The sequence below is a fragment of the Cebus imitator genome, unplaced genomic scaffold, assembly GCF_001604975.1.
Source record: "Cebus imitator isolate Cc_AM_T3 unplaced genomic scaffold, Cebus_imitator-1.0 Scaffold372, whole genome shotgun sequence".
NCBI lineage: Eukaryota > Metazoa > Chordata > Mammalia > Primates > Cebidae > Cebus > Cebus imitator.
In genome coordinates this window covers 464,622-485,922 of record NW_016107687.1, presented here as the reverse complement: position 1 = coordinate 485,922, position 21,301 = coordinate 464,622, and the positions used below count along the sequence as shown (strand labels likewise).

General features: G+C 41.2%; 1 protein-coding gene across 4 annotated transcripts in view; it reads left to right on the top strand.

Annotated features, from left to right (window-relative positions):
* TBC1D30 (TBC1 domain family member 30) overlaps positions 1-21,301 on the top strand; it is a 103,505-nt gene that overhangs the window by 69,046 nt on the left and 13,158 nt on the right. For all 4 annotated transcript variants that reach the window (XM_017507304.2, XM_037730974.1, XM_037730973.1 and 1 more), the window contains 2 exons: positions 16,705-16,817; positions 18,825-18,964. In XM_017507304.2, coding sequence (XP_017362793.1) covers positions 16,705-16,817; positions 18,825-18,964 — 253 coding nt within the window. The remainder of the gene's footprint in view (positions 1-16,704; positions 16,818-18,824; positions 18,965-21,301) is intronic.

Sequence of the window (21,301 nt, the reverse complement as noted above, 5' to 3'; positions counted from 1 at the left end):
TTGCTATTGTGAGCAGTGCTGCAGTAAACATTCGTGTGCATATGTCTTTAGACTAGAATGATTTATAATTTTGGGGGTATATACCCACTGATGGGATTGCTGAGTCAAATGGTATTTCTGGTTCTAGATCCTTGAGGAGTCACCACACTGTCTTCCACAATGGTTGAACTAATTTATGCTTCCACCAACAGTATAAAACCATTCCTGTTTCTCCATATCCTCTCCAGCATCCTCTTCAGATTTTTCTGACTTTTTAATGATCACCTTTCTAACTGGCATGAGATGGTATCTCATTGTGGTTTTGATTTGCATTACTCTGATGACCAGTGATGATGAGCTTTTTAAAATATGTTTGTTGGTGGCATAAATGTCGTTTTTTGAGAAGTGTCTGTTAATATCCTTTGCCCACTTTTTGATGGGGTTGTTTTTTTCTTGTAAATTTGTTTAAGTTCTTTGTAGATTCTGGATATTAGCCCTTTGTCAGATGGATAGATTGCAAAAATTTTCTCCCATTCTGTAGGTTGCCTGTTCATTCTGATGATTGTTTCTTTTGCTGTGCAGAAGCTCTTTAATTTAATGAGATCCCATTTGTCTATTTTGGCTTTTGTTGCCATTGCTTTTGGTGTTTTAGTCATGAAGTCCTTGTCCATGCTTATGTCTCGAATGGTACTTCCTAGTTTTTCTTACAGGATTTTTATGGTTTTAGGTCTTACGTATAAGTCTTTAATCCATCTGGAGTTAATTTTTGTATAAGGTATAAGGAAGGGCTCCAGTTTCAGTTTTCTGCATATGGCTAGGCAGTTTTTCCAACACCATTTAATAAATAGGGAATCCTTTTCTGAACATTGCTTGTTTTTGTCAGATTTGTCAAAGATCAGATGGTTGTAGATATGTGGCATTATTTTTGAGGCCTCTGTTCTGTTCCATTGGTCTATATTTCTATTTTGGTACCAGTACCATGCTGTTTTGGTTACTGTAGCCTTGTAGTATAATTTGAAGTCAGGTAGCGTAATACCTCCAGCTTTGTTCTTTTTGCTTAGGATTGTTTTGTCTATGTGGGCTCTTTTTTGGTTCCATATGAAATTTAAAGTAGTTTTTTTTCAATTCTGTGAAGAAAGGCAATGGTAACTTGATGGGGATTGTATTGAATCTACAAATTACTTTGGGCAGTATGGCCATTTTCATGATATTGATTCTTCCTATCCATGAGCATGGAATGTTTTTCCATTTGTTTGTGTCCTCTCTTATTTTCTTGAGCAGTGGTTTGTAGTTCTCCTTGGAGAGGTCCTTCACATCCCTTTTAAGTTGTATTCCTAGGTATTTTATTCTCTTTGTAGCAATTGTGAATGAGAGTTCATTCATGATTTGGCTCTCTGTCTATTGTTGGTGAATAGGAATGCTTGTGATTTTTTTGCACATTGATTTTGTATCCTGAGACTTTGCTAAAGTTGCTTATCAGCTTAAGGAGATTTTGGGCTGAGACGATGCGGTTTTCTAAATATACAATCTAGACAATTTGACTTCATCTCTTCCTATTTGAATGCCCTTTATTTCTTTCTCTTGTCTGATTGCCCTGGCCAGAACTTCCAATACTATATTGAATAGGAGTGGTGAGAGAGGGCATCCTTGTCTTGTGCTGGTTTTCAAAGGGAATGCTTCCAGCTTTTGCCCATTCAGTATAATATCGGCTGTGGGTCTGTCATAAATAGCTCTTATTATTTTGAGATACGTTCCATCAGTACCTAGTTTATTGAGAGTTTTTAGCATGAAGGTGTTGAATTTTATTGAAGGCCTTCTCTGTATCTATTGAGATAATCATGTGGATTTTGTCATTGGTTCTGTTTATGTGATGGATTATGTTTATTGGTTTGCGTATGTTGAACCAGCCTTGTATCCCAGGGGTGAAACTGACTTGATTGTGGTGGGTAAGCTTTTTGATGTTCTGCTGTATTCGATTTGCCAGTATTTTATTGAGGATTTTTGCATCAGTGTTCATCAGGGACACTGGCCTGAAATTTTCTTTTTTTGTTTTGTCCTTGCCAGGTTTCATTATCAGGATGATGCTGGCCTCATAAAATGAGTTAGGGAGGAGTCCCTCTTTTTGTACTGTTTGGAGTAATTTCAAAAGGAATGGCACCAGCTCCTCTTTGTACCCCTGACAGAATTCGGCTGTGAATCCGTCTCGTCCTGGGCTTTTTGTTGTGGTTTGCTTTTCAATGGTAGACTATTACTGCCTCAATTTCAGAACTTGTTATTGGTCTCTTCAGGGATTTGACTTCTTCCTGGTTTAGTCTTGGGAGGGTGTGTGTGTCTAGGAATTTATCTATTTCCTCTAGACTTTTCTAGTTTATTTGTGTAGAGGCGTTTTTAGTATTCTCTGATGGTAGTTTGTATTTCTGTGGGATCAGTAGTGATATCCCCTTGATCATTTTTTAGTGTGTCTATTTGACTCTTCTCTGCTTTATTCTTTATTAGTCTGGCTAGGGGTCTGTCTGTTTTGTTAATCTTTTCAGAAAACTAATCCCTGGATTCATTGAGTTTTTGAATGGTTTTTCATGTCCCTCTCTCCTTCAGTTCTGCTCTGATGTTAGTTATTTCTTGTCTTCTGCTAGCTTTTGAATTTGTTTGCTTTTAATTGTGAATAAGGGTGTCGATTTTAGATCTTTCCCACTTTCTCCTGTGGGCATTTAGTGCTAGAAATTTCCCTCTAAACGCTGCGTTAGCTGTGTCCCAGAGATTCTGGTACATTGTATCTTTGTTCTTATTGGTTTCAAAGAACTTTTATTTCTGCCTTAATTTTGTTATTTACCCAGTGGTCATTCAGGAGCAGATTGTTCAGTTGCCATGTAGTTGTGTGGTTTTGAGTGAGTTTTGAATGAATTCTAATTTGATTGCACTGTGGTCTGAGAGACTGTTTGTTATGATTTCCATTCTTTTGCATTTGCTGAGGAGTGTTTTACTTCCAATTATGTGATCAATTTGTAACAAGTGCAATGTGATGCTGAGAAGAATATATATTCTGTTGACTTGGTGTGGAGAGTGCTATATATGTCTAGTCTGCTTGGCCTACAGCTGAATTCAAGTCCTGAATATCCTTGTTAATTTTTTGTCTTGTCGATCTGTCTAATATTGACAGTGGAGTGTTAAAGTCTCCCACTATTATTGTGTGGGAGTCTAAGTCTCTTTGTAGGTCTCTAGGAACTTGTTTTATGAATCTGGGTGCTCCTGTATTGGGTACATATATATTTAGGATAGTTAGCTCTTCTTGGTGAACTGATCCCTTTACCACTATGTAATGGCTTTCTTTGTCCTTTTTGATCTTTGATTAAAGTCTGTTTTATCAGAGATTAGGATTGCAACCCCTGCTTTTTTTGCTTTCAATTTGCTTTTTTTTTTTTTTGCTTTCAATTTGCTTGGTCAATCTTCCTCCATCCCTTTATTTTGAGCCTTTGTGTATACTTGCATGTGAGATGGGTTTCCTAGATACAGCACACCGATGGGTTTTGGCTTTTTATCCAATTTGCCAGTCTGTGTCTTTTAATTGGGGCATCTAGCCCATTTACATTTAAGGTTAATATTCTTATGTGTGAATTTGATTCTGTCATTATGATGATAGCTGGTAATTTTGCTTGTTAGTTGATGCACTTTCTTCATAGTGTCGATGGTTTTTACTATTTGGTATGTTTTTATAGTGGCTGGTACAGGTTTTTTCTTTCCATGTTTAGTGTGCTTCCTTCAGGAGCTCTTGTAAGGCAGCCCTGGTGATGACAAAATTTCTATCTTTTCCTGTCTGTAAAGGATTTTATTTCCCCTTTGCTTATGAAGCTTTATTTGGCTGGTTATGAAATTCTGAGTGAAAATTCTTTTCTTTAACAATGTTGAATATTGGCCCCCACTCTCTTCTGGCTTGTAGGGTTTCTGCAGAGAGATCTGCTGTTAGTCTGATTGGCTTCCCTTTGTGGGTAACCCGACCTTTGTCTCTGACTGCCCTTAACATTTATTACTTCATTTCAATCTTGGCGAATCTGATGATTATGTGTCTTGGGGTTGCCCTACTTGAGGAGTATCTTTGTAATACGCTCTGTATTTTCTGAATTTGAATGTTGGTATGCCTTGCTAGGTTGGGGAAGTTCTCCTGAATAATATCCTGAAGAGTGTTTTCCAACTTGGTTCCATTCTCTCTGTCACATTTACGTACACCAATCAAATGTAGGTTTGATCTTTTTACATAGTCCCATATTTCTTGGATGCTTTGTTTGTTCCTTTTCATTCTTATTTCTCTAATCTTGTCTTCATGCTTTATTTCATTAAGTTGATCTTCAATCTCCGATATCCTTTCTTCCACTTGATTGATTCAGCTATTGATACTTGGGTGTGCTTCACAAAGTTCTCCTGCTGTGGTTTTCAGCTCTATCAGGTCATTTGTGTTCTCTAAACTGGCTATTCTAGTTATCAATTCTTCTAATCTTTTTCAAGGTTTTTAGCTTCCTTGCATTGGGTTAGAACATACTTCTTTAGCTCAGAAGAGTTTGTTATTACCCACCTTCTGAAGCCTAATGCTGTCCGTTCATCAAACTTGTTTCCCATTCAGTTTTGTTCTTTTGCTGGTGAGGAGTTGTGATCCTTTGCAGGAGAAGAGGCATTCTGGATTTTGGAATTTTCAGCCTTTTTGCGCGGGTTTTTCCTTATCTTCGTGGATTTATCTACCTTTGATCTTTGATGTTTGGTGACCTTTGGTGTGGTTTTTGTGTGGACATCCTTTTTGTTGATGTTGATGCTATTTCTTTCTGTTTGTTAGTTTTCCTTCTTACAGGCCTCTCTGCTGCAGGTCTGCTGGAGTTTGCTGGAGGTCCACTCCAGACCCCATTTACCTGGGTGTCACTAGTGAAGGGTGCAGAACAACAAAGATTGCTGCCTGTTCTTTCCTCTGGAAGCTTCATCCCAGAGGGGCACCTGCCAGATGCCAGTCAGAGCTCTCCTGTATGAGGTGTCTGTTGACCCCTGCTGGGAGGTATCTCCCAGTCAAGAGGCATGGGGTTCAGGGACCCACTTGAGGAGGCAGTCTGTCCCTTAACCAAGCTTGAGTGCTGTGCTGGGAGATCCACTTCTCTCTTCAGAGCTGGCAGGCAGGAACTTTTAAGTCTGCTGAAGCTGTGCCCACAGCCACCCCTTCCCTCAGGTGCTCTGTCCTAGGGAGTTCTACAAGCCCTTGACTGGGGCTGCTACCTTTCTTTCAGAGATGCCCTGCTCAGAGAGGAGGATTCTAGGGAGGCAGTCTGGCTACAGTGGCTTTGCTAAGCTGCAGTTGGCTCTGCCCAGTTTGAACTTCTCAGTGTCCTTGTTTATACTGTGAGGGGAAAACCACTTACTCAAGCCTCAGTAATGGCGGACGCCCCTCATCCCACCAAGCTTGAGTGTCCCAGGTTGACTTCAGACTGCTGTGCTGGCAGTGAGAATTACAAGCCAGTGGATCTTAGCTTGCTGGTCTCTGTGGGGTGGGATCCACTGAACTAGACCACTTGGCTCTCTGCCTTCAGCCTCCTTTCCAGGGGAGTGAATGTCTTGCTGGCATTCTAGGTGCCACTGGGGTATTAAAAAAAAAAAAACTGCAGGTAGCTCAGTGTCTGCCCTAACAGTGGCCCAGTTTTGTGCTTGAAACCCAGGGCCCTGGTGGTGTACATACCCAAGAGAATCTCCTTGTCTGCAGGTTGTAAGATGGCAGGAAAAGCATAGCATCTGGGCCAGAATGCATCATTTTTTTATAGCACAGTCTCTCACAGCTTTCCTTAGGTAGGGGAGGCGGTTCCCCGACCCCTTGCACTTCCCCAGGTGAAGCGACATCCCACCCTGCTTCAGCTTACCCTCTGTAGGCTGCACCCACTGTCTAAGCAGTCCCAATGAGATGAGCCAGGTACCTCAGTTGGAAATGCAGAAATGTGTTCATCTCACTGGCAGCTGAAGACTAGAGCTGTTCCTATTCAGTCATCTTGCCAGCCACCCGAGTCTGTGTGTATCTTTGTAAGTGAAGTGTGTTTCTTGTAGGCAACGGATCATTGAGTCTTGTTTTTTTTCGTCCATTCAGCCATGTATCTTTTGATTGGAGAATTTAGTGCATTTACATTCAGTGTTGTTATTGATAAGTAAAGCCTTACTCCTGCCATTTTGTTATTTGTTTTCTGTTTTTTTGTAGGCTTCTCTTTCTTCTTTTCCTCCTTCCTTCCTGTCTTCCATTTTTTTGAAGATGATTTTTCTCTGGTAGTGTGCTTTAATTTCTTATTTTTTGTGTATTTGTTGTATGTTTTTGATTTGAGGTTACCATGACATTTGCACATACTATCTTAAAACTATTATTTCGAACTGATGACAACTTAACACTGACTGTGTAAACAAACACACAAAAAGAAAAGTAATGCAAACTCTATATAACTTTGTCCCCCAGCTTTTTAACTTTATGTTGTTTCTCTTTATGTACTGTTTATGCCTTAAAAAGTTGTTCTAGTTATTTTTATTGGTTCATCATTTAGTCTTTCTACTTAAGTCAAGAGAAGTTTACACACCACAGTTACAGTGTTATCCCAAACTTGTGTTTTTCTGTGTGCTTACTATTACCAGTGAGTTTTTTTTTTACCTTCACATGCTTTCTTCTTGCTCATTAACATCGTTTTCTTTCAGATAGAAGAACTCTCTTTAGCATTTCTTATAGGACAGGTCTAGTGTTGATGAAATCCATCAACTTTTATTTGTCTGGGAAGGCCTTATTTCTTCCTTTGTGCTTAAAAGATATTTTTGCTGGATATACTATTTTAGGGTGGAAGTTTTTTTTTTTTTCTTTTGGCACTTTAAATATGTCATGCCACTCTCTCCTGGCTATGCTACTTTTTCCTGGCCTGTAAGGCTTCCACTGAGAAGTCTGTTGCAGACATATTGGAGTTCCATTGTAAGTTATTTATTTTTTTTCTCTTACTGCTTTTAGGATCCTTTCTTTGTCCTTGACTTTTGGGAGTTGGATTGTAAAATGCCTTGAGTTAGTCTTTTCTGGGTTAAATCTGTTGGTGTTTTATAACCTTCTATACTTGACTGTTGATGTACTTCTCTAGGTTTGGGAAGTTCTTTGATATTATCTCTTCGAATAAGCACTCCCTCCCTATTTCTTCCTCTATCTTCTCTTTAAGGCCATAACTCTTAGATTTGCCCATTTGAGGCTATTTTCTAGATTCTGTAGGCATGTTTCATTATCTTTTATTCTTTTTATTTTCACATAGCCTGTCTTTAAAGCTCACTAATTCTTTCTTCTACTTGATCAGCTCTGCTATTGAGAGACTCTGATGCATTGTTCAATGTGTCAATTGCATTTTTCAGGTCCACAATTTCTGCTTAATTATTTCAGTCTCTTTGTTAAATTTAAATGATAGAATTCTGAATTCTTTCACTGTGTTATCTTGAATTTATTTGAGTTTCCTGAAAACAGCTATTTTGAATTCTTTGTCTGAAAGGTCATCTATCTCTGTTTCTCCAGGATTAGTCCCTGGTGCTTTATTTAGTTCATTTAGTGAGGCCATGTTTTTCTAGGTGGTGTTGATGCTTGTAGATGTTTTCTGGTGTCTGGACATTGAAGAATTAGGTATTAGTCTTCACAATCTGAGCTTGTTTGTGCCTATTCTTCTTGGGAAGGCTTTCCAGGTATTAGGCCATTCTTGCATTGCTACAAAGAAATACTTGAGACTGGATAATTTATAAAGCAAAGAGGTTTAATTGGCTCACAGTTCTGCAGGCTGTGTAAGCAGCATGACCCTGGCACCTACCTGGCTTCTGTGAAGGCTTGGGGAGCTTTTAATCATGGCAAAAGGTAAAGAGGGAACAGACATGTCATGTGGCCAGAGCAGGAGAGAGAGAGAGTGAGTTAAATGAGGGGCGCTGCCACACACTTTTAAACTAGATCTTATGTGAACTCAGAGCAAGAGTTCACTTATCACCAAGGGAATGGCCCAAGCCATTCATGAGGGATCTGCCTTCAAGATCCAAACACCTCCCACCAGGCCCCATTTCCAACATTGGAGATTATAATTGAACATAAGATTTGGATGGGAATAAATATCCAAATTATCACCAGGGCTTTGAAGGGACTTGGGCCCCAAGCCCAGTAATGCTGTGGGCTTTTTTTTTTTTTTTTTTCTTTTTTTTTGCAGACTTGTAGAGGTACCACTTCCATGGTCTTTGCGAGGATATGGAAGAATTCTCTGGATTACCAGGCAGAGACTCTTATTCTTTTCCTTTAATTTCTCTGAAACATATGGAGTCTCTCTGTGCTGAGCCTTCTGAAACTAGGGGCATGATGATGCAAACACCCCTGTGGCCACTACCACTGGGACTGTGCTGTGTCAGACCTGAAGTTGGCTCAGCATTGGGCCTTCCCTTCAGGGCAGTGAGTTCCCCCCAGGCCCCAGGTGTGTCTAGAGATGTTGTCTGGGATCCCAGGATTGGAGTTTAAGATCTTAGCAGTTTACCTGATGTTAAATTCTACTGCAGCCAAGCTGTCACTGAAACTACAATACAAAGCTTTTCCTGCTCTTCCCTCCCCTTACCACAGGCAGATGAGCCTCTACCTGTGGCCACCACCACCACTGGTCCATAGGGGGTTCTGCTGGGCCACCACCAATGTTTGCTTACAGCCCAAGGGCTCTTTCATTAGCTTATGGTGAATGCTGCCAGGCTTGGGACTCACCCTTCAGGGCCTTGGGCTCCCCCTGGCCCAGGGCAGGTCCAGAAATACCGTCCAAGAGCCTAGGCCTAGACTCAGAGATCCCAAGAGCCTACTGTTGCTCTACCCTACTGTGGCTGAGCTGGTACCTAGAGTGCAAGACAAAGTCCCCTTTACTTTCTCCTTTGCTTTTCTCAAACAGAATGAGTCTTTCACCATAGCCACCATAGCTGGGAATATGCTGGGTCTCCCCTGAAACCAACATGTCTCAGTGCTCAGGGCCCATGGCATATTGCCTGGATATTGCTGGTTGTTATTCAGGGTCCAAGGACTTTTAGTCTGCAGGTGATGAATCCTGCAAGTGTTGGGTCCATTTCTTTAAGGCAGTGAGTTCTCTTTTGGCCCAGAATGTGGCTAGAAATGTCATCTGGGAGCTAGGGCCTGGAATAGGGGCCTCATGACTCTGCTACTCTGCCTGTTGCCCATCCTGCTGTGGCTGAGCTGGTATCCAAGATGTAAGACAAAGTCCTCTTTACTCTTCATTCTCCTCTCCTTAAGCAGAAGGAAGGAGTCACTTTCATTGCTATGAGCTGTACTGCATGGGGTTGGGGGAGGGATGGTGTAAGCCCTCCCATAGCCATACCAGCTTGTGCCTCCCTAGGTTATATGCCACCCTAGTTCACTGACTCTAAGCCCAGCCTAGCACTGGGAGTTGCCTAGGAATTGCAGTCCTTGTGTCCTAGACTGCTGTTGAAGTTTACCTAGGATCCCAGAACACTTTGGCCTGGCATGGCAGTTCCAATAGTTGAGATGGGCAATTCCCCCTGGCTAGGGGGGGGAATTCAAGTGTTCCATCTGTGTGTGAACGCTGGCTGAGCCCAGCATGACTTTGCTCTGCACTGTGATAGAGCAGCACTGAGTTCAGTGTAAAGTCCCTCAGTCACTGCACTCTCCCATTCCATACACAGACTCTTTCTCCATGTCTTATGGCCACTGCCAGGGGATTGCGGCAGGGGGTGGCATTTGCAACTTGAGACTGTCTCTCCTTCCTTCCTCAGTGCCTCTTTCCATGATATGAAGTTCAAACCAGATACTGTGATTATTCACCTAATTTTTGGTTCTTGTTATGGTGCTTCTTTGTGTACAGAGAGTTGTTAAAATTTGGTGTTGCAGCAGGGTGCATGAATGGTGTAGGCTTCTATTCTGCCATCTTGCCTGCCCGCGCCCCCCCTCATTGCCACCAAATGGATTAATTCATTAAACAAACATTTATTGAGAATGCATGGTTAGTTTTCTGCCTTTTCTTTTTGAATCAATGTTGAATTAAACCCAACTTGTAGATTATGGCTGTCTTTCTAGATTCCCTCTGCTCTAATACAGAATGAGCCTTTCACGATAGCCACCACAGCTGGGAATATGCTGGGTCTCCCCTGAAGCCAGCATGTCTCAGAGCTCAGGGCCCATGGCATATTCCCTGGATATTGCTGGTTGTTATTCAGGGTCCAAGGGCTCTTTAGTCAGCAGGTGATGAATCCTGCCAGTGCCGGGTCCTTCCCTTTAAGGCATTGGGTTCCCTTTTGGCCCAGGGTGTGGCTAGAGATGTCATCTAGGAGCTAGGGCCTGGAATAGGAGCCTGGTATTTTGCTGCCAGAGTAATGATGCATGCTTATTGCTTTGGTCATTTACTTGCTATCTAAGTCCTTCAGCACTTCCTTGTTACTAACTACAGTAAATAAAATGCTTCAGCCTCATTTTCTATACTCTATGTTAACTTCTCCAAATATTTATTGAGGACTTCTAAATGTCAGGTAATGTGCCAGGTGCAGGGACACAGAAGAAAACATGGGCTCTGTTATCGGTAGCCTACAGTCTCCTAGAGCAGTGTGGGAAGTGCACCGAGTGTGCAGAGGAACTGGGGGCTGAGGAAGAGCGAAGACCTCATCCAGCCTGGGGGGCAAGGGTGGAGTGAGTTGGGGAAGAAGTCAGGAAAGGCTTCCTTGAGGGAATTCATGTCTGGTTTTACCTTTATAGAAGAATAAGAGTTGGCTAGACTCTGTGTGTGTGTGAAGGGTGGAGGGGTGCACATATGTATGAGGGTGCGTGTGTGTGTGTGTGTGTGTGTGTGTGTGTGTGTGTGTGTGTGTATGTGTGTTGAAGGCTCTGTTGCAGAACAGAGAGGCAATTCGTATTTGAGAGAGCAGTGTGTGTCAAGGCCTGTTGATAATATATTGCATGAGTGTGAGGGGGACTGCCAGAAGGCTGGAATTCAGGGCCTGGCTCATGGAAGACCCCAATGCCTTGTAAGGCTCTTGGACCTGATGTTTTAGGTCAGTAATTAAGTAATTGAGAGAGTCTACTTGCTGGAGTTTTGGGGCTTCTGTGGACCCTTTGGAAAGGGGAATAGAAGAGCTGTGGACCTGAAAGATTTTAAGGAGAGGAGGAAAATGGTTTGAGTTGTGTTTTAAGTCAGCTCCATGGGGAACTCTGTGAAGGATGGATTTCAAAGGGACAATCTGACAACAGGAAGGCCTGCAAGGAGGCAGTGAAAGGTGGAAACAGAATGGAACAGTGACAGTACTTACAAGGTGAAATTAACTGGACTTGGCAATGGAAAAGGTTTATAGGGATGAAAGAAAAAGGAATAGGGGAGAAAGGGCAACCCATAATCTCCTGGCTTAGAAGGAAGAGGGTAAGTTTCTGAGGGGAGGAGGATGGGTTCATTTTCAGATAGGTTGCTTTAGAGGTGTACTTTGACTGCCCCGTTCCTGACCTGTCCTAAGCTGTTTCCGCTATTTCACAGACTGACTCTATGGCACTGGTCATAGCTCTGTTCCAACCCAGGCCTCTATAGACCATGCTCATTCCTATGACAGGGCTTGTGGTCCCTCTGATGGTCCATCTGTAAAAATCCTATTTGCCCACCCGGGTGCCGCTCAGTTTCTTCTCTCTCCCACTCCCACAGCCTCTGTTATCCCAGCACTCATGGACGATGGCTCCTCTGTACTCCTCCAGTACTATCCAGTACTAAAGATTCTTATTTTTGTTTGTTTGTTTATTTTGTTTTTTGAGACAGGCACTCACTTTGTCATGCAGACTGGAGTGCAGTGGCATGAACATGGCTCACTGCAGCCTCAACTTTCTGGGCTCAAGCAATTCTCCCACCTCAGCCCCCCTGAGTACCTGGAACTACAGGCATGTGCCACCAGGCTGGGCTAATTTTAAAATTTTTTATAGAGATGGGGTTTCACTATGTTGCCCAGGCTGGTTTTTAACTGGGTTCAAGCAGTTCTCACTCCTCAGCCCTGCAAGTAGCTGGGACTACAGGTGCATGCCACCATGCTTGGCTAATTTTTTAAAGATTTTTTTAGAGATGGAGTTTCGCCATGTTGCCCATGCTGGTCTTGAACTCCTGGGCCTCAGGCATGGCCTGCCTGAGCCTCCCACAGTATTGGGATTACAGGCATGAGCCACGGCACCTGCTCTGTTTTTCAAGTATATTAATTTTTTTTCCCCTTAAAGTAGCAAGTTCCTTAACATTAGGGGCTTCAGAAACATTTAGCTTAGTGCGAAGAAGACAATGGTTACTCAGTGAATACACAGAATCATGAATGTTAGATCTTGAGGTTGTGGTTTTCTTTTTTTACCTTTTTTTGAGATGGAGTCTCGAACTGTCACCCAGGCTGGTGTGCAGTGGCATGATCTCGGCTCGCTGCAACCTCCACCTCCCCAGTTCAAGCAATTCTCCCGCCTCAGCCTCCCAAGTAGCTAGGATTACAGGCACCCACCACCATTCCTGGCTAATTTTTTGTATTTTTAGCAGAGACAGGGTTTCACTGTGTTGGCCAGGCTGGTCTCGAACTCCTGACCTTGTGATCTGCCCTCCTCAGCCTCCCAAAGTGCTGGGATTACAGATGTGAGCCACTGCACCCAGCCACAGTTGTGGTTTTCAAACTGAACTGTATAAGAAGCATCCCAGGAGTGTATGAAAATGCAGATATTTGGCCCATGGGTGGTTCTGATACAGGTTGCTTTCAGACAACACTTAGAGAAACACTGGCTTAGAAGAAACTTAAAGATCAACCAAGCTAATTCTGTCACTTTAGAGAGAGGAAACCACGAGCTGGCGTGTGAGCAAGTTGCCGGTTTCTCGTGTTGCCTAGTGGAAGACCCAAGACTGCACTTGGGTCCCCGACTTCCAGCCGAATGCTTTTCCTCCCATCCAACACACTGCTTCCACCTATTCAAAAGATGTCTTTCTAAAAGCCGAAATCCTCTTTAGAAGAATAAGGCAACATCTCCTTTCAGTTGCAGTTTAAACATTGCCAGAAGGAATGAGATGTGCTGGATGCCATCTTTGTTCTCTAGGAAGTTCCAATCTTAGATATCAGAAGGAACCACTTCTTGATGCTGCTTAAAGCAGAAGAATCCTAGAGGGAGAATTGTGGGCTCTGGATTGATTGATGGTATTCCATTTTAGTAGCATCTCTCCTGTTGAGGAAAACATCTGTGTGAAGATGAATTAAGCCTAATTTTGTGCAACTCGTGTTTTCCTGTTTCTTGTAAAGCATATCAGTAATTACAAAATATAATGTGTTTTCAGTAGTGCCTAAATATAAATGTCCATTTAAGTATATGTTGGTAGTTCAGATAGTAAATAGACTTGTTAATTTTCCTTGACATCATAGAATGTTCAGGAGAGAAATGGTGAATGTCATTTCAAGCCACTCTCTTTTCTGCATTCATTCTTTAAAGAAAAACATTTAGTACTGTCAGCAAACCTGAAATAGCACCAGATGAAAAATGTGGTCTTTATATTTGAGCTGAAGAGATGAAAGCATTCTGTCCTTTCAGTCTTTCCCTTTTCTTTCAGTTCTAAGTGCCATACTGAAAATAATATGCTGGGTTTTCCCCCTTGTAGATCACTGTTTTCTTACTAGCCATGGTCATTTTCATGTTTGTTTAATTTTTTTTTTATTGATAGTGTTAAAGAAATTGGGAGAATGCTGATTAAATAGTGTACCTGGATATCAGTAGGACTTTTGACATTGCCTCTTGTAAATTCCTTGAGGGCAGTGTAGAGAAAAGTTAGTTAGATGCTATTATTAGGGATTGTAGGTGGCTGGGAAACCTAACCCAAAGCGTTTGTGACTGGTTTCCTGTTGTCTGGAGGGAGATCTTGTGTACTGAGAAGCAGAACTTTCCTTTGCACCCACTCTGTTCACTTTTTTCCATCAATGATGGGGTGGAAATTACAAGTGAGTAAATGCTTGTTCAATACAAGGATCATGTATGATAAATTAAATTGAAACTGTCTGTCCTGCAAAATAGTGTGTGCCCATAACTGAAAGTGTTTAAGCTGTGTCTTTGTGGCCATCTGTTAGGGATGCTCTAGAAGGGACTCCTGCTTGGGAGGGAGGTGGAACATGTTTGGATTCTTTTTTAACCCTGTGATTCTATCACTGTACCATATTTTGGCTCTAAGATGATTAGTCAGATATCTTCTTGTAATCTGTTATAAATCTCTGACTAACCAAGGTGGAAGCCTAAAGGTGTCAGGCACCCTGAGTGCCATGTTGGTATGCCAGGGATGCTTATGCTCCTGAAATAAACATGCCTTCAGACATGAGACCTTCAAATAAGTGAGTGAATATTTGGGAAGAACTACTATAAACAACTTTGTTTCAGGAATACTGATTTCTTCTTTGATGGACTAACTAAAAGTCAATGACAGAGAGAGGAGGACTTGAAGTAGAGGATGAAAGTTTAATGGAGCTAGTTTTCTTTTGGTCAGGTGTTTTTAGCTCAGTGGCCCCTGAGGGATCTTGCTCACAGACTAGACTATCAGCCCTGGGGCAGGGCAGGGTGAAGTAGGGAGAGGATGTACTTCCATGTTCCTCTCTTAGGAACTTCCTTCACAAGTCTGGATGAGGGAATTTACTGATATCTTGTTACAAAACTGGCAAAATGAAACACAGGTCAATCTTTAGCTCATCATCCTACTTATTGTCTTTGATAAGACATCATATTTCACTTGTAAGGAATTCTGAAATTCTTAGCATCAAATATCTCCTCTTTTAAAGTTGAGTCCAAAGGACATGGGTTTCTTAAATGTCTGAACACATTTCTAAGCTGTTGAGGAGAAAAAAAATCACATGAACGAGAGTTGATTCTTGGCCCAACTGGGATCACATTTGGGTGTGATGGTCAGATGGTTAGGCCGATGCAGTTCCTATCCAGCCCCCTAGAGAAGGTGCTGTGCTCCCGACTGGCTGCTGAGGAGAGGATTTCACATCTCTTGCATTCCCTCAAAAGGGTATGTGGAGGTAAGACATGACCATAAGAGCAAGAGGGGAAGAATTCTGCAGTGGCAGTGAGGTAACTGTTGGATACCTTTGTGAGGTCAAAGAATGTGAGAGTGCTTCTGACTACATTATTTTAAAATTACATGAAGTATTTTGGGTGTACAGGATGTATTAAGAATAACACAATGAAATTTACATACCCTCTACCCAACTTGAGAAATAAAAATTAACTACAGGAAAACACACTCATATGTGTCTCCCTGATCTTACCCCAACTCCTCTCAGAGGTAACCACGATCCTGAGTTTCACACCCTTTATTTTTTAAATGAGGAAAAGGAAGCCCAGAGAGGTGGGGAACTGGTTTAATTTCACACTCCAGGCTAGTGAGAGCCACAAGATGCCTTCTGCTTCTTTCCTTGGGGCACAGTTTATTGTTAGTAAACCTGTACTCCTTCTCAGCCTTTTGGGTGTAATCAAGTCTGTAGTGTCTGTGATAAGACAGCTTAGAGATTATGTTTGCAGTCCCTATCGGCTGTGTGGCTTTGCACAATAAGCATGGAGAATTGAAGAGAAGGAATTTTAGCCAACACTTAATTGTTTGGAATCTTGGGCTGGTACAGTAAAGTATAAAGGGATACCATGACATCCACGGACAGTCAGATGTACAGGTTCTTAGAATAAAAATTGCAGGGGACTGTCATGATGGTGGCACTGAGCTATAAAATGAAAGAGCATCACAATCAAATTCCTTTCACAGCTTTCCTTTTTGCTACATGCCCAATTAGACATCTTCCAAGCCTTCATAAAAGCAGTCCTGCTGAAATAAAAAATGTCATTTTAAAACATTTTCCTAGGGAAGCATTATCAGGATATTTCTTTGGCTTCCTTTGGAATGTCCCATTCCAAATGGTTTCTTTGGGAGAAATGAACATGTGATTAATATATATTTTCTGGTGAATAAGAACCAGGATTGAAGAAACATGTTTGGAGCTATTAAATTTTAATAAAAATAAAACAAACAAAATTACGTTTCTATTGCTGATAGAATGATACATAATTTTGAAATTCTGGTGGAAGCACAGGTGTTTTCCCCCATTTTTATTTATAGATCTTTAACAGCCTAGGCTTTATGCCCTGTCACTTTCTTCTCTTTTTTTTTTTCCTTTAAAAATAGCACCTAACAATTTTCACCTAGAGCTCATCCACACACAGTTAAAAAGGTGGTATCTTTGGAGAAAACTTATAGTCGATCACAAGATCATCCACTAGACTTAATTTTATCCAGAGGGCTGACCTGACATTAAATGTTTAAAAATCATCAGAGCTGTGAAAAGTAAGCACTATATGGGAAGATTTGTGAGCTCTTTGATTCAGAAGAGATGGGAAGCTGTGGATTTTTGCATTAATCCATTTATTGAATAACAGGAGGAAATCAGACTGCCCGTGATTGCCCACCCTTGTTTGCCAGTTGGAATGCCCAACTGCAGCTGGGTTGATTTGACAGCGCACAGGGTTGGGTTTAATCATCATCTTTTGTCTGTCTTGAAAGCGGATGTTGAAGTGGAATCTCCCCACCTGCCGTATAAGGAACAGTATCTCCCTCTTCACACTCGACTTCATAAAACTTTAATGTCTTTCCAGGAAGGATAAGAGTTGGTGAAGGCTACTGTTTCAGACTTGGCATTTTTGCTTTTGTTTTTCAGACTGTTTATTCCATGGCTCCATTCCCTTTCCCACAATTGGCAGAGTTGAGGGAAAAATATACCTACAACATTACACCGTTCCCAGCCACAGTTAAACCCACCTCAGTTTCTGGGTAAGGTTTTTTAATTCCTTGTTGTTTTCATGATGGAAGACTTAATATCTTAATTTGTTATTGTAAATTAATATTTATGAAGCCCCAGAAATCTGTTAATTTGACGCTGAGAATCTGAATGTCCCATTCCAAATGGTTTTGACTTGAACTCAAGAGAGATTTTTAAAAGTGTACTTTCCAGAGGAATTTGGAACGTAAACTGAAGAGATAGTTAGTGACCTCACAACTTATCTAATGATATCAAGTATTACAAATCTCAATAGTTAAAATAGTGTGGAACCTGTATACAAATACACAGATGCGCTAATTTAAAAACTGTGAAGACCAGAAATTGACAACTCTATATACAAGAGTTTATCATACGAAAAATAGGCATATTGAATCCATGGTGGAAAGTTACACTATTTAGTAAATGGTGATGGGCTAATGAGAACTTATTTGGAGCAAAACTGAGAGTCAAACCTCATACCATATGCCAGGATAAATTTCGTATGGATGAAGAAAAAATGAAATAATAAAATTAGCCTAAGAAAATGTGGAAGAATTCCTTTAGTTCTTTGGAATTGGGAAGGCCTTAATAACTGACTCAAAATAAAAAAAAAAGGAAAAATATTTAAGTACTTTAAATATAATTTTCTGGATGGCCCAAACAAAACCAAACCAAACCTATAAGTAGACTCAAAAATATCTGTGGAAGGCTACTTTTAACTTACCATATAAAATAGGGACTGATATTGCTAATATATAAAACTCCTAGAAATTGGTAAGAAAATGGCCACCCAAGCTGGATGTGGTGGCTTATGCCTGTAATGCTAGCACTTTGGGAAGCTGAAGCAGGAGGATCACTTGAGGCCAGGAATTCAAAACCAGCCTGGGCAACATAGCAAGACCCTGTCTCTACAAAAAATACAAAAATTAGCTGGGTGTAGTAGTGCAGCCTATAGTCCTAGCTACTCGGGAGGCTAAGGCAGGAGGATTGCTTGAGCCCAGGAGTTTGTAATAGTATAATATTGGAAACCACTCAAGTGTACACCATTAGCAGCTTGGTTTCACACTATGGGCTGTGTACAACCAGTACAGCTGTAATAAGAGGAAGCTCTGTGTATGAATATGGAAAGGTTTCTTTTCTTTCTTTGTTTTTTCTAAACCTTGCTCTGTCACCCAGGCTAGATTGCAGTGGTACGATCATGGCATACTGCAGCCTTAACCTTCCAGGTTCAAGTGATTTTCCCATCTCAGTCTCCTAAGCAGCTGGGACCACTGCCATGCACCACCATGCCTGGATAATTTTTAAATTTCTTGTAGAGACAGAGTCTCGCTATGTTACCCAGGCTGGTCTTGAACTCTTGGGCTCAAGCAATCCTCCTGCCTTGGCCTCCCAAAGTGCTGAGATTATAGGTGTGAGCCACTGTGCCCAGCCTGTAAAGATTCCTTATATGAATAAAGGCAAGATCCAGAAGAGCATATTATAGTATGCTAATAGACATGCGAAAAGAAGAGAAAAATAAAAGCATGTAGTCATATTTGCTTATCTGTGCACAGAGAAACTGAAGAATACGTAAGAACCGGTAGCAATGGTCACCTGTGGGAATTAGGTGGGAGATTCCCACAGGTGACCATGGTTACCAGTTTCAATGGGCAGAAGTTGGACAGAGATGGGAGGGAAACTTCTTATAAATCATGTAATTGTATATAATTTTGTTTCTTTTGAAACGGAGTCTTGCTCTGTCATCGCCCAGGCTGTAATGCAGTGGTGCAATCTCAGCTCACTGCAATCTCTGCCTCCTGGGTTCAAACAGTTCTCTAGCCTCAGCCTCCTGAGTAGCTGGAATTACAGGTATGCACCACTACACCCAGCTAATTTTTTTATATTTTTAGTAGAGACTGGGTTTCACTGTGTTAATGATATGTAATTCTATGTTAATTATATTTATGGTATTTAAACCATGTAACTTTATTATGTTTTTTTCTTTGTGTATTTCTTTTTTGTCTTTTATGTTTTCCAAGACGCCATAGTAAGGTCAGAGACAGTGATGAAGAGAATGACCCAGATGATGAGGATGCTGTTGTTAATGCAGTGGGCTGTCTTGGACCTTTCAGTGGGTTCTTGGCTCCTGAACTGCAGAAGTACCAAAAACAGATTAAAGGTAAAGAGATGGCTCTTGATTTAGATATCATGACGTATTGGTTTACTATAATAGAGGTAATATTATTGTGTCTTATAGATGCCTCAGTAATTTTCTGAACTGGTTACAAATATTCAAAGTCTTTATTAGGCTAGGTGTGATGGGTCATGCCTGTAAGCCCAGCACTTTCGGAGGCTGAGACAGGAGGATCATTTGAAGACAGGTGTTCGAGACCAGCCTGAGCAACATAGGGGAGACTCTGTCTCTATCAAAAAAAAAAAAAAAAAAAAAAAAAAAAAAAAAAAAAAAAAAAAAAGAAAAACAAAACATAAAAAAAAAAAAAAAAAAAAAAAAAAAAGACAACAACAACATTAAAAAGTCATTACTAGGCTGAGTGTGGTGGCTCATGCCTGTAAAACCAGCACTTTGGGAGGCCGAGGTGGGTGGATCATGAGGTCAGGAGTTCGAGACCAGCCTGGCCAATATGGTGAAACCCCTTTTCTATTAAAAATACAAAAATTAGCTTGGCCTGGTGGCGCTCACCTGTAGTCCCAGCTGCTCGGGAGGCTGAGGCAGGAGAATCACTTGAACCCGAGAAGCGGAGGTTGCAGTGAGCCCAGATTGCGCCACTATACTCCAGCCTGGGTGACAGTAAAACTCCATCTAAAAAAAAAAGTCGTTACTAAAAATATCTCCTCTGTTACTTTATCTTTTTATCATTTAAAGACTTCTCTCTGTATTATGTGTTACATGCACAATACACATTTCTTTTTCTCTGTGGTGACTTTTGCTCCCATTCATTGGTTTCAACCTTGTATGCTAAGTTCCTGAGCCCAGAGACTGGCATACACTCAATGCTTAATATATGCCATCTGAGTTTAATTTACTTTATTCCAGACTGACTTCTCTTCCAATAGGATTAGCCTTTAAATTAAAACACTATTGTCACCTCTACTTGAATTTCTTGAGTGACAAGAAACTCATTATTTCTTTTTTTTTTTTAATTGTATTTTAGGTTTTGGGGTACATGTGAAGAACATGCAAGATTGTTGCATAGGTATACATGTGGCAGTGTGATTTGCTGCCTTCCTCCCCTCGCCTATATCTGGCATTTCTCCCCATGCCATCCCCCTCAACTCCCCACCATCCGCTCTTTCTCCCCTATTTCCCTCCAACAGACCCCAGTGTGTAGTGCTCCCCTCCCTGTGTCCATGTGTTCTCATTGTTCAACGCCTACCTATGAGTGAGAACATGCAGTGTTTGATTTTCTGCTCCTGTGTCAGTTTGCTGAGAATGATGGCTTCCAGTTTCATCCATGTCCCTACAAAGGACACAAACTCATCATTTTTGATGGCTGCGTAATATTCCATGGTGTATATGTGCCAGGAAACTCATTATTTCAAAAGACACTTTGCTAGATTCTTCCCCTTAGTCCATGGTTTCTAGTTACAAAGAGACAATTTCTGCCTGCCCATTCTACTAATAGTTCTTCTCTTTGTTTTTTTCTATTTGAAGGCATTGCTGTTTATTAACTGACCAGATTACAAAAATAATCATGGTAGACCCTTTAGTTCATCCTTCTAATAAGCCTGTAGGTCTTCTGTTCCCCATTGCCAGCATCTCTACTTTCTTCAAAATAGGAGGGCGTTTTCTTCATTCCACCTTGTAAAGAGGATAGTTTGAAGGGTCATAGGAAGTTGTCACAAGAAGTTACTGGCTTCTTTGAAGGCTTTTCCAACAGTATATATCCATGAATCAGATCCTCCAGGCAGACGATGTCATATTTACCAAGAGACTGAGCAAAGTGTTATCTGTAATGGCAATTTGCTTCTTATTGATTTTGCTATAACAACATTTATAGATTAGTTCATTTACTTACATTAAGTTTGGGTACACCCATGCAATGTATGGTTCTCCAATCCTCTCTATGTTAATTCAAGCCTTCTTGAGCTTAACAAAGATTCCCTTGAAGACCTGCAAAGGGGTGAAGCTCCAACACCTTTCAGACCTTTGGGCTCACACCATTGATACCTCTGATCCTTAGGGAAAATGCCAGTTTGTGTTCTGTAAGAACATAGAAGTTGTCAGCTTTTCTTGCCATCCTAGCCATTCCAATCTCAGTTCTGTCTATCTGCCTGTATTCCTTGTGACTGTGTTTAGCTTTTTTATAGATAAGCTTCTTTGTCTTTTGAAGCATCTTTTGGGCAAACTTCTTTCTCAGATACTTGATCTTCAGCTCTGCAAAATTCCTTTGCTTTTTCTTAAGGGTTTTTGCACAGCAGGAACCTTTTTCTTCTCTTCACATTCCATTGTTCCAGCTGGAAAGGAGGATTCTTCTCTTTGAAAAAAACAGAACAA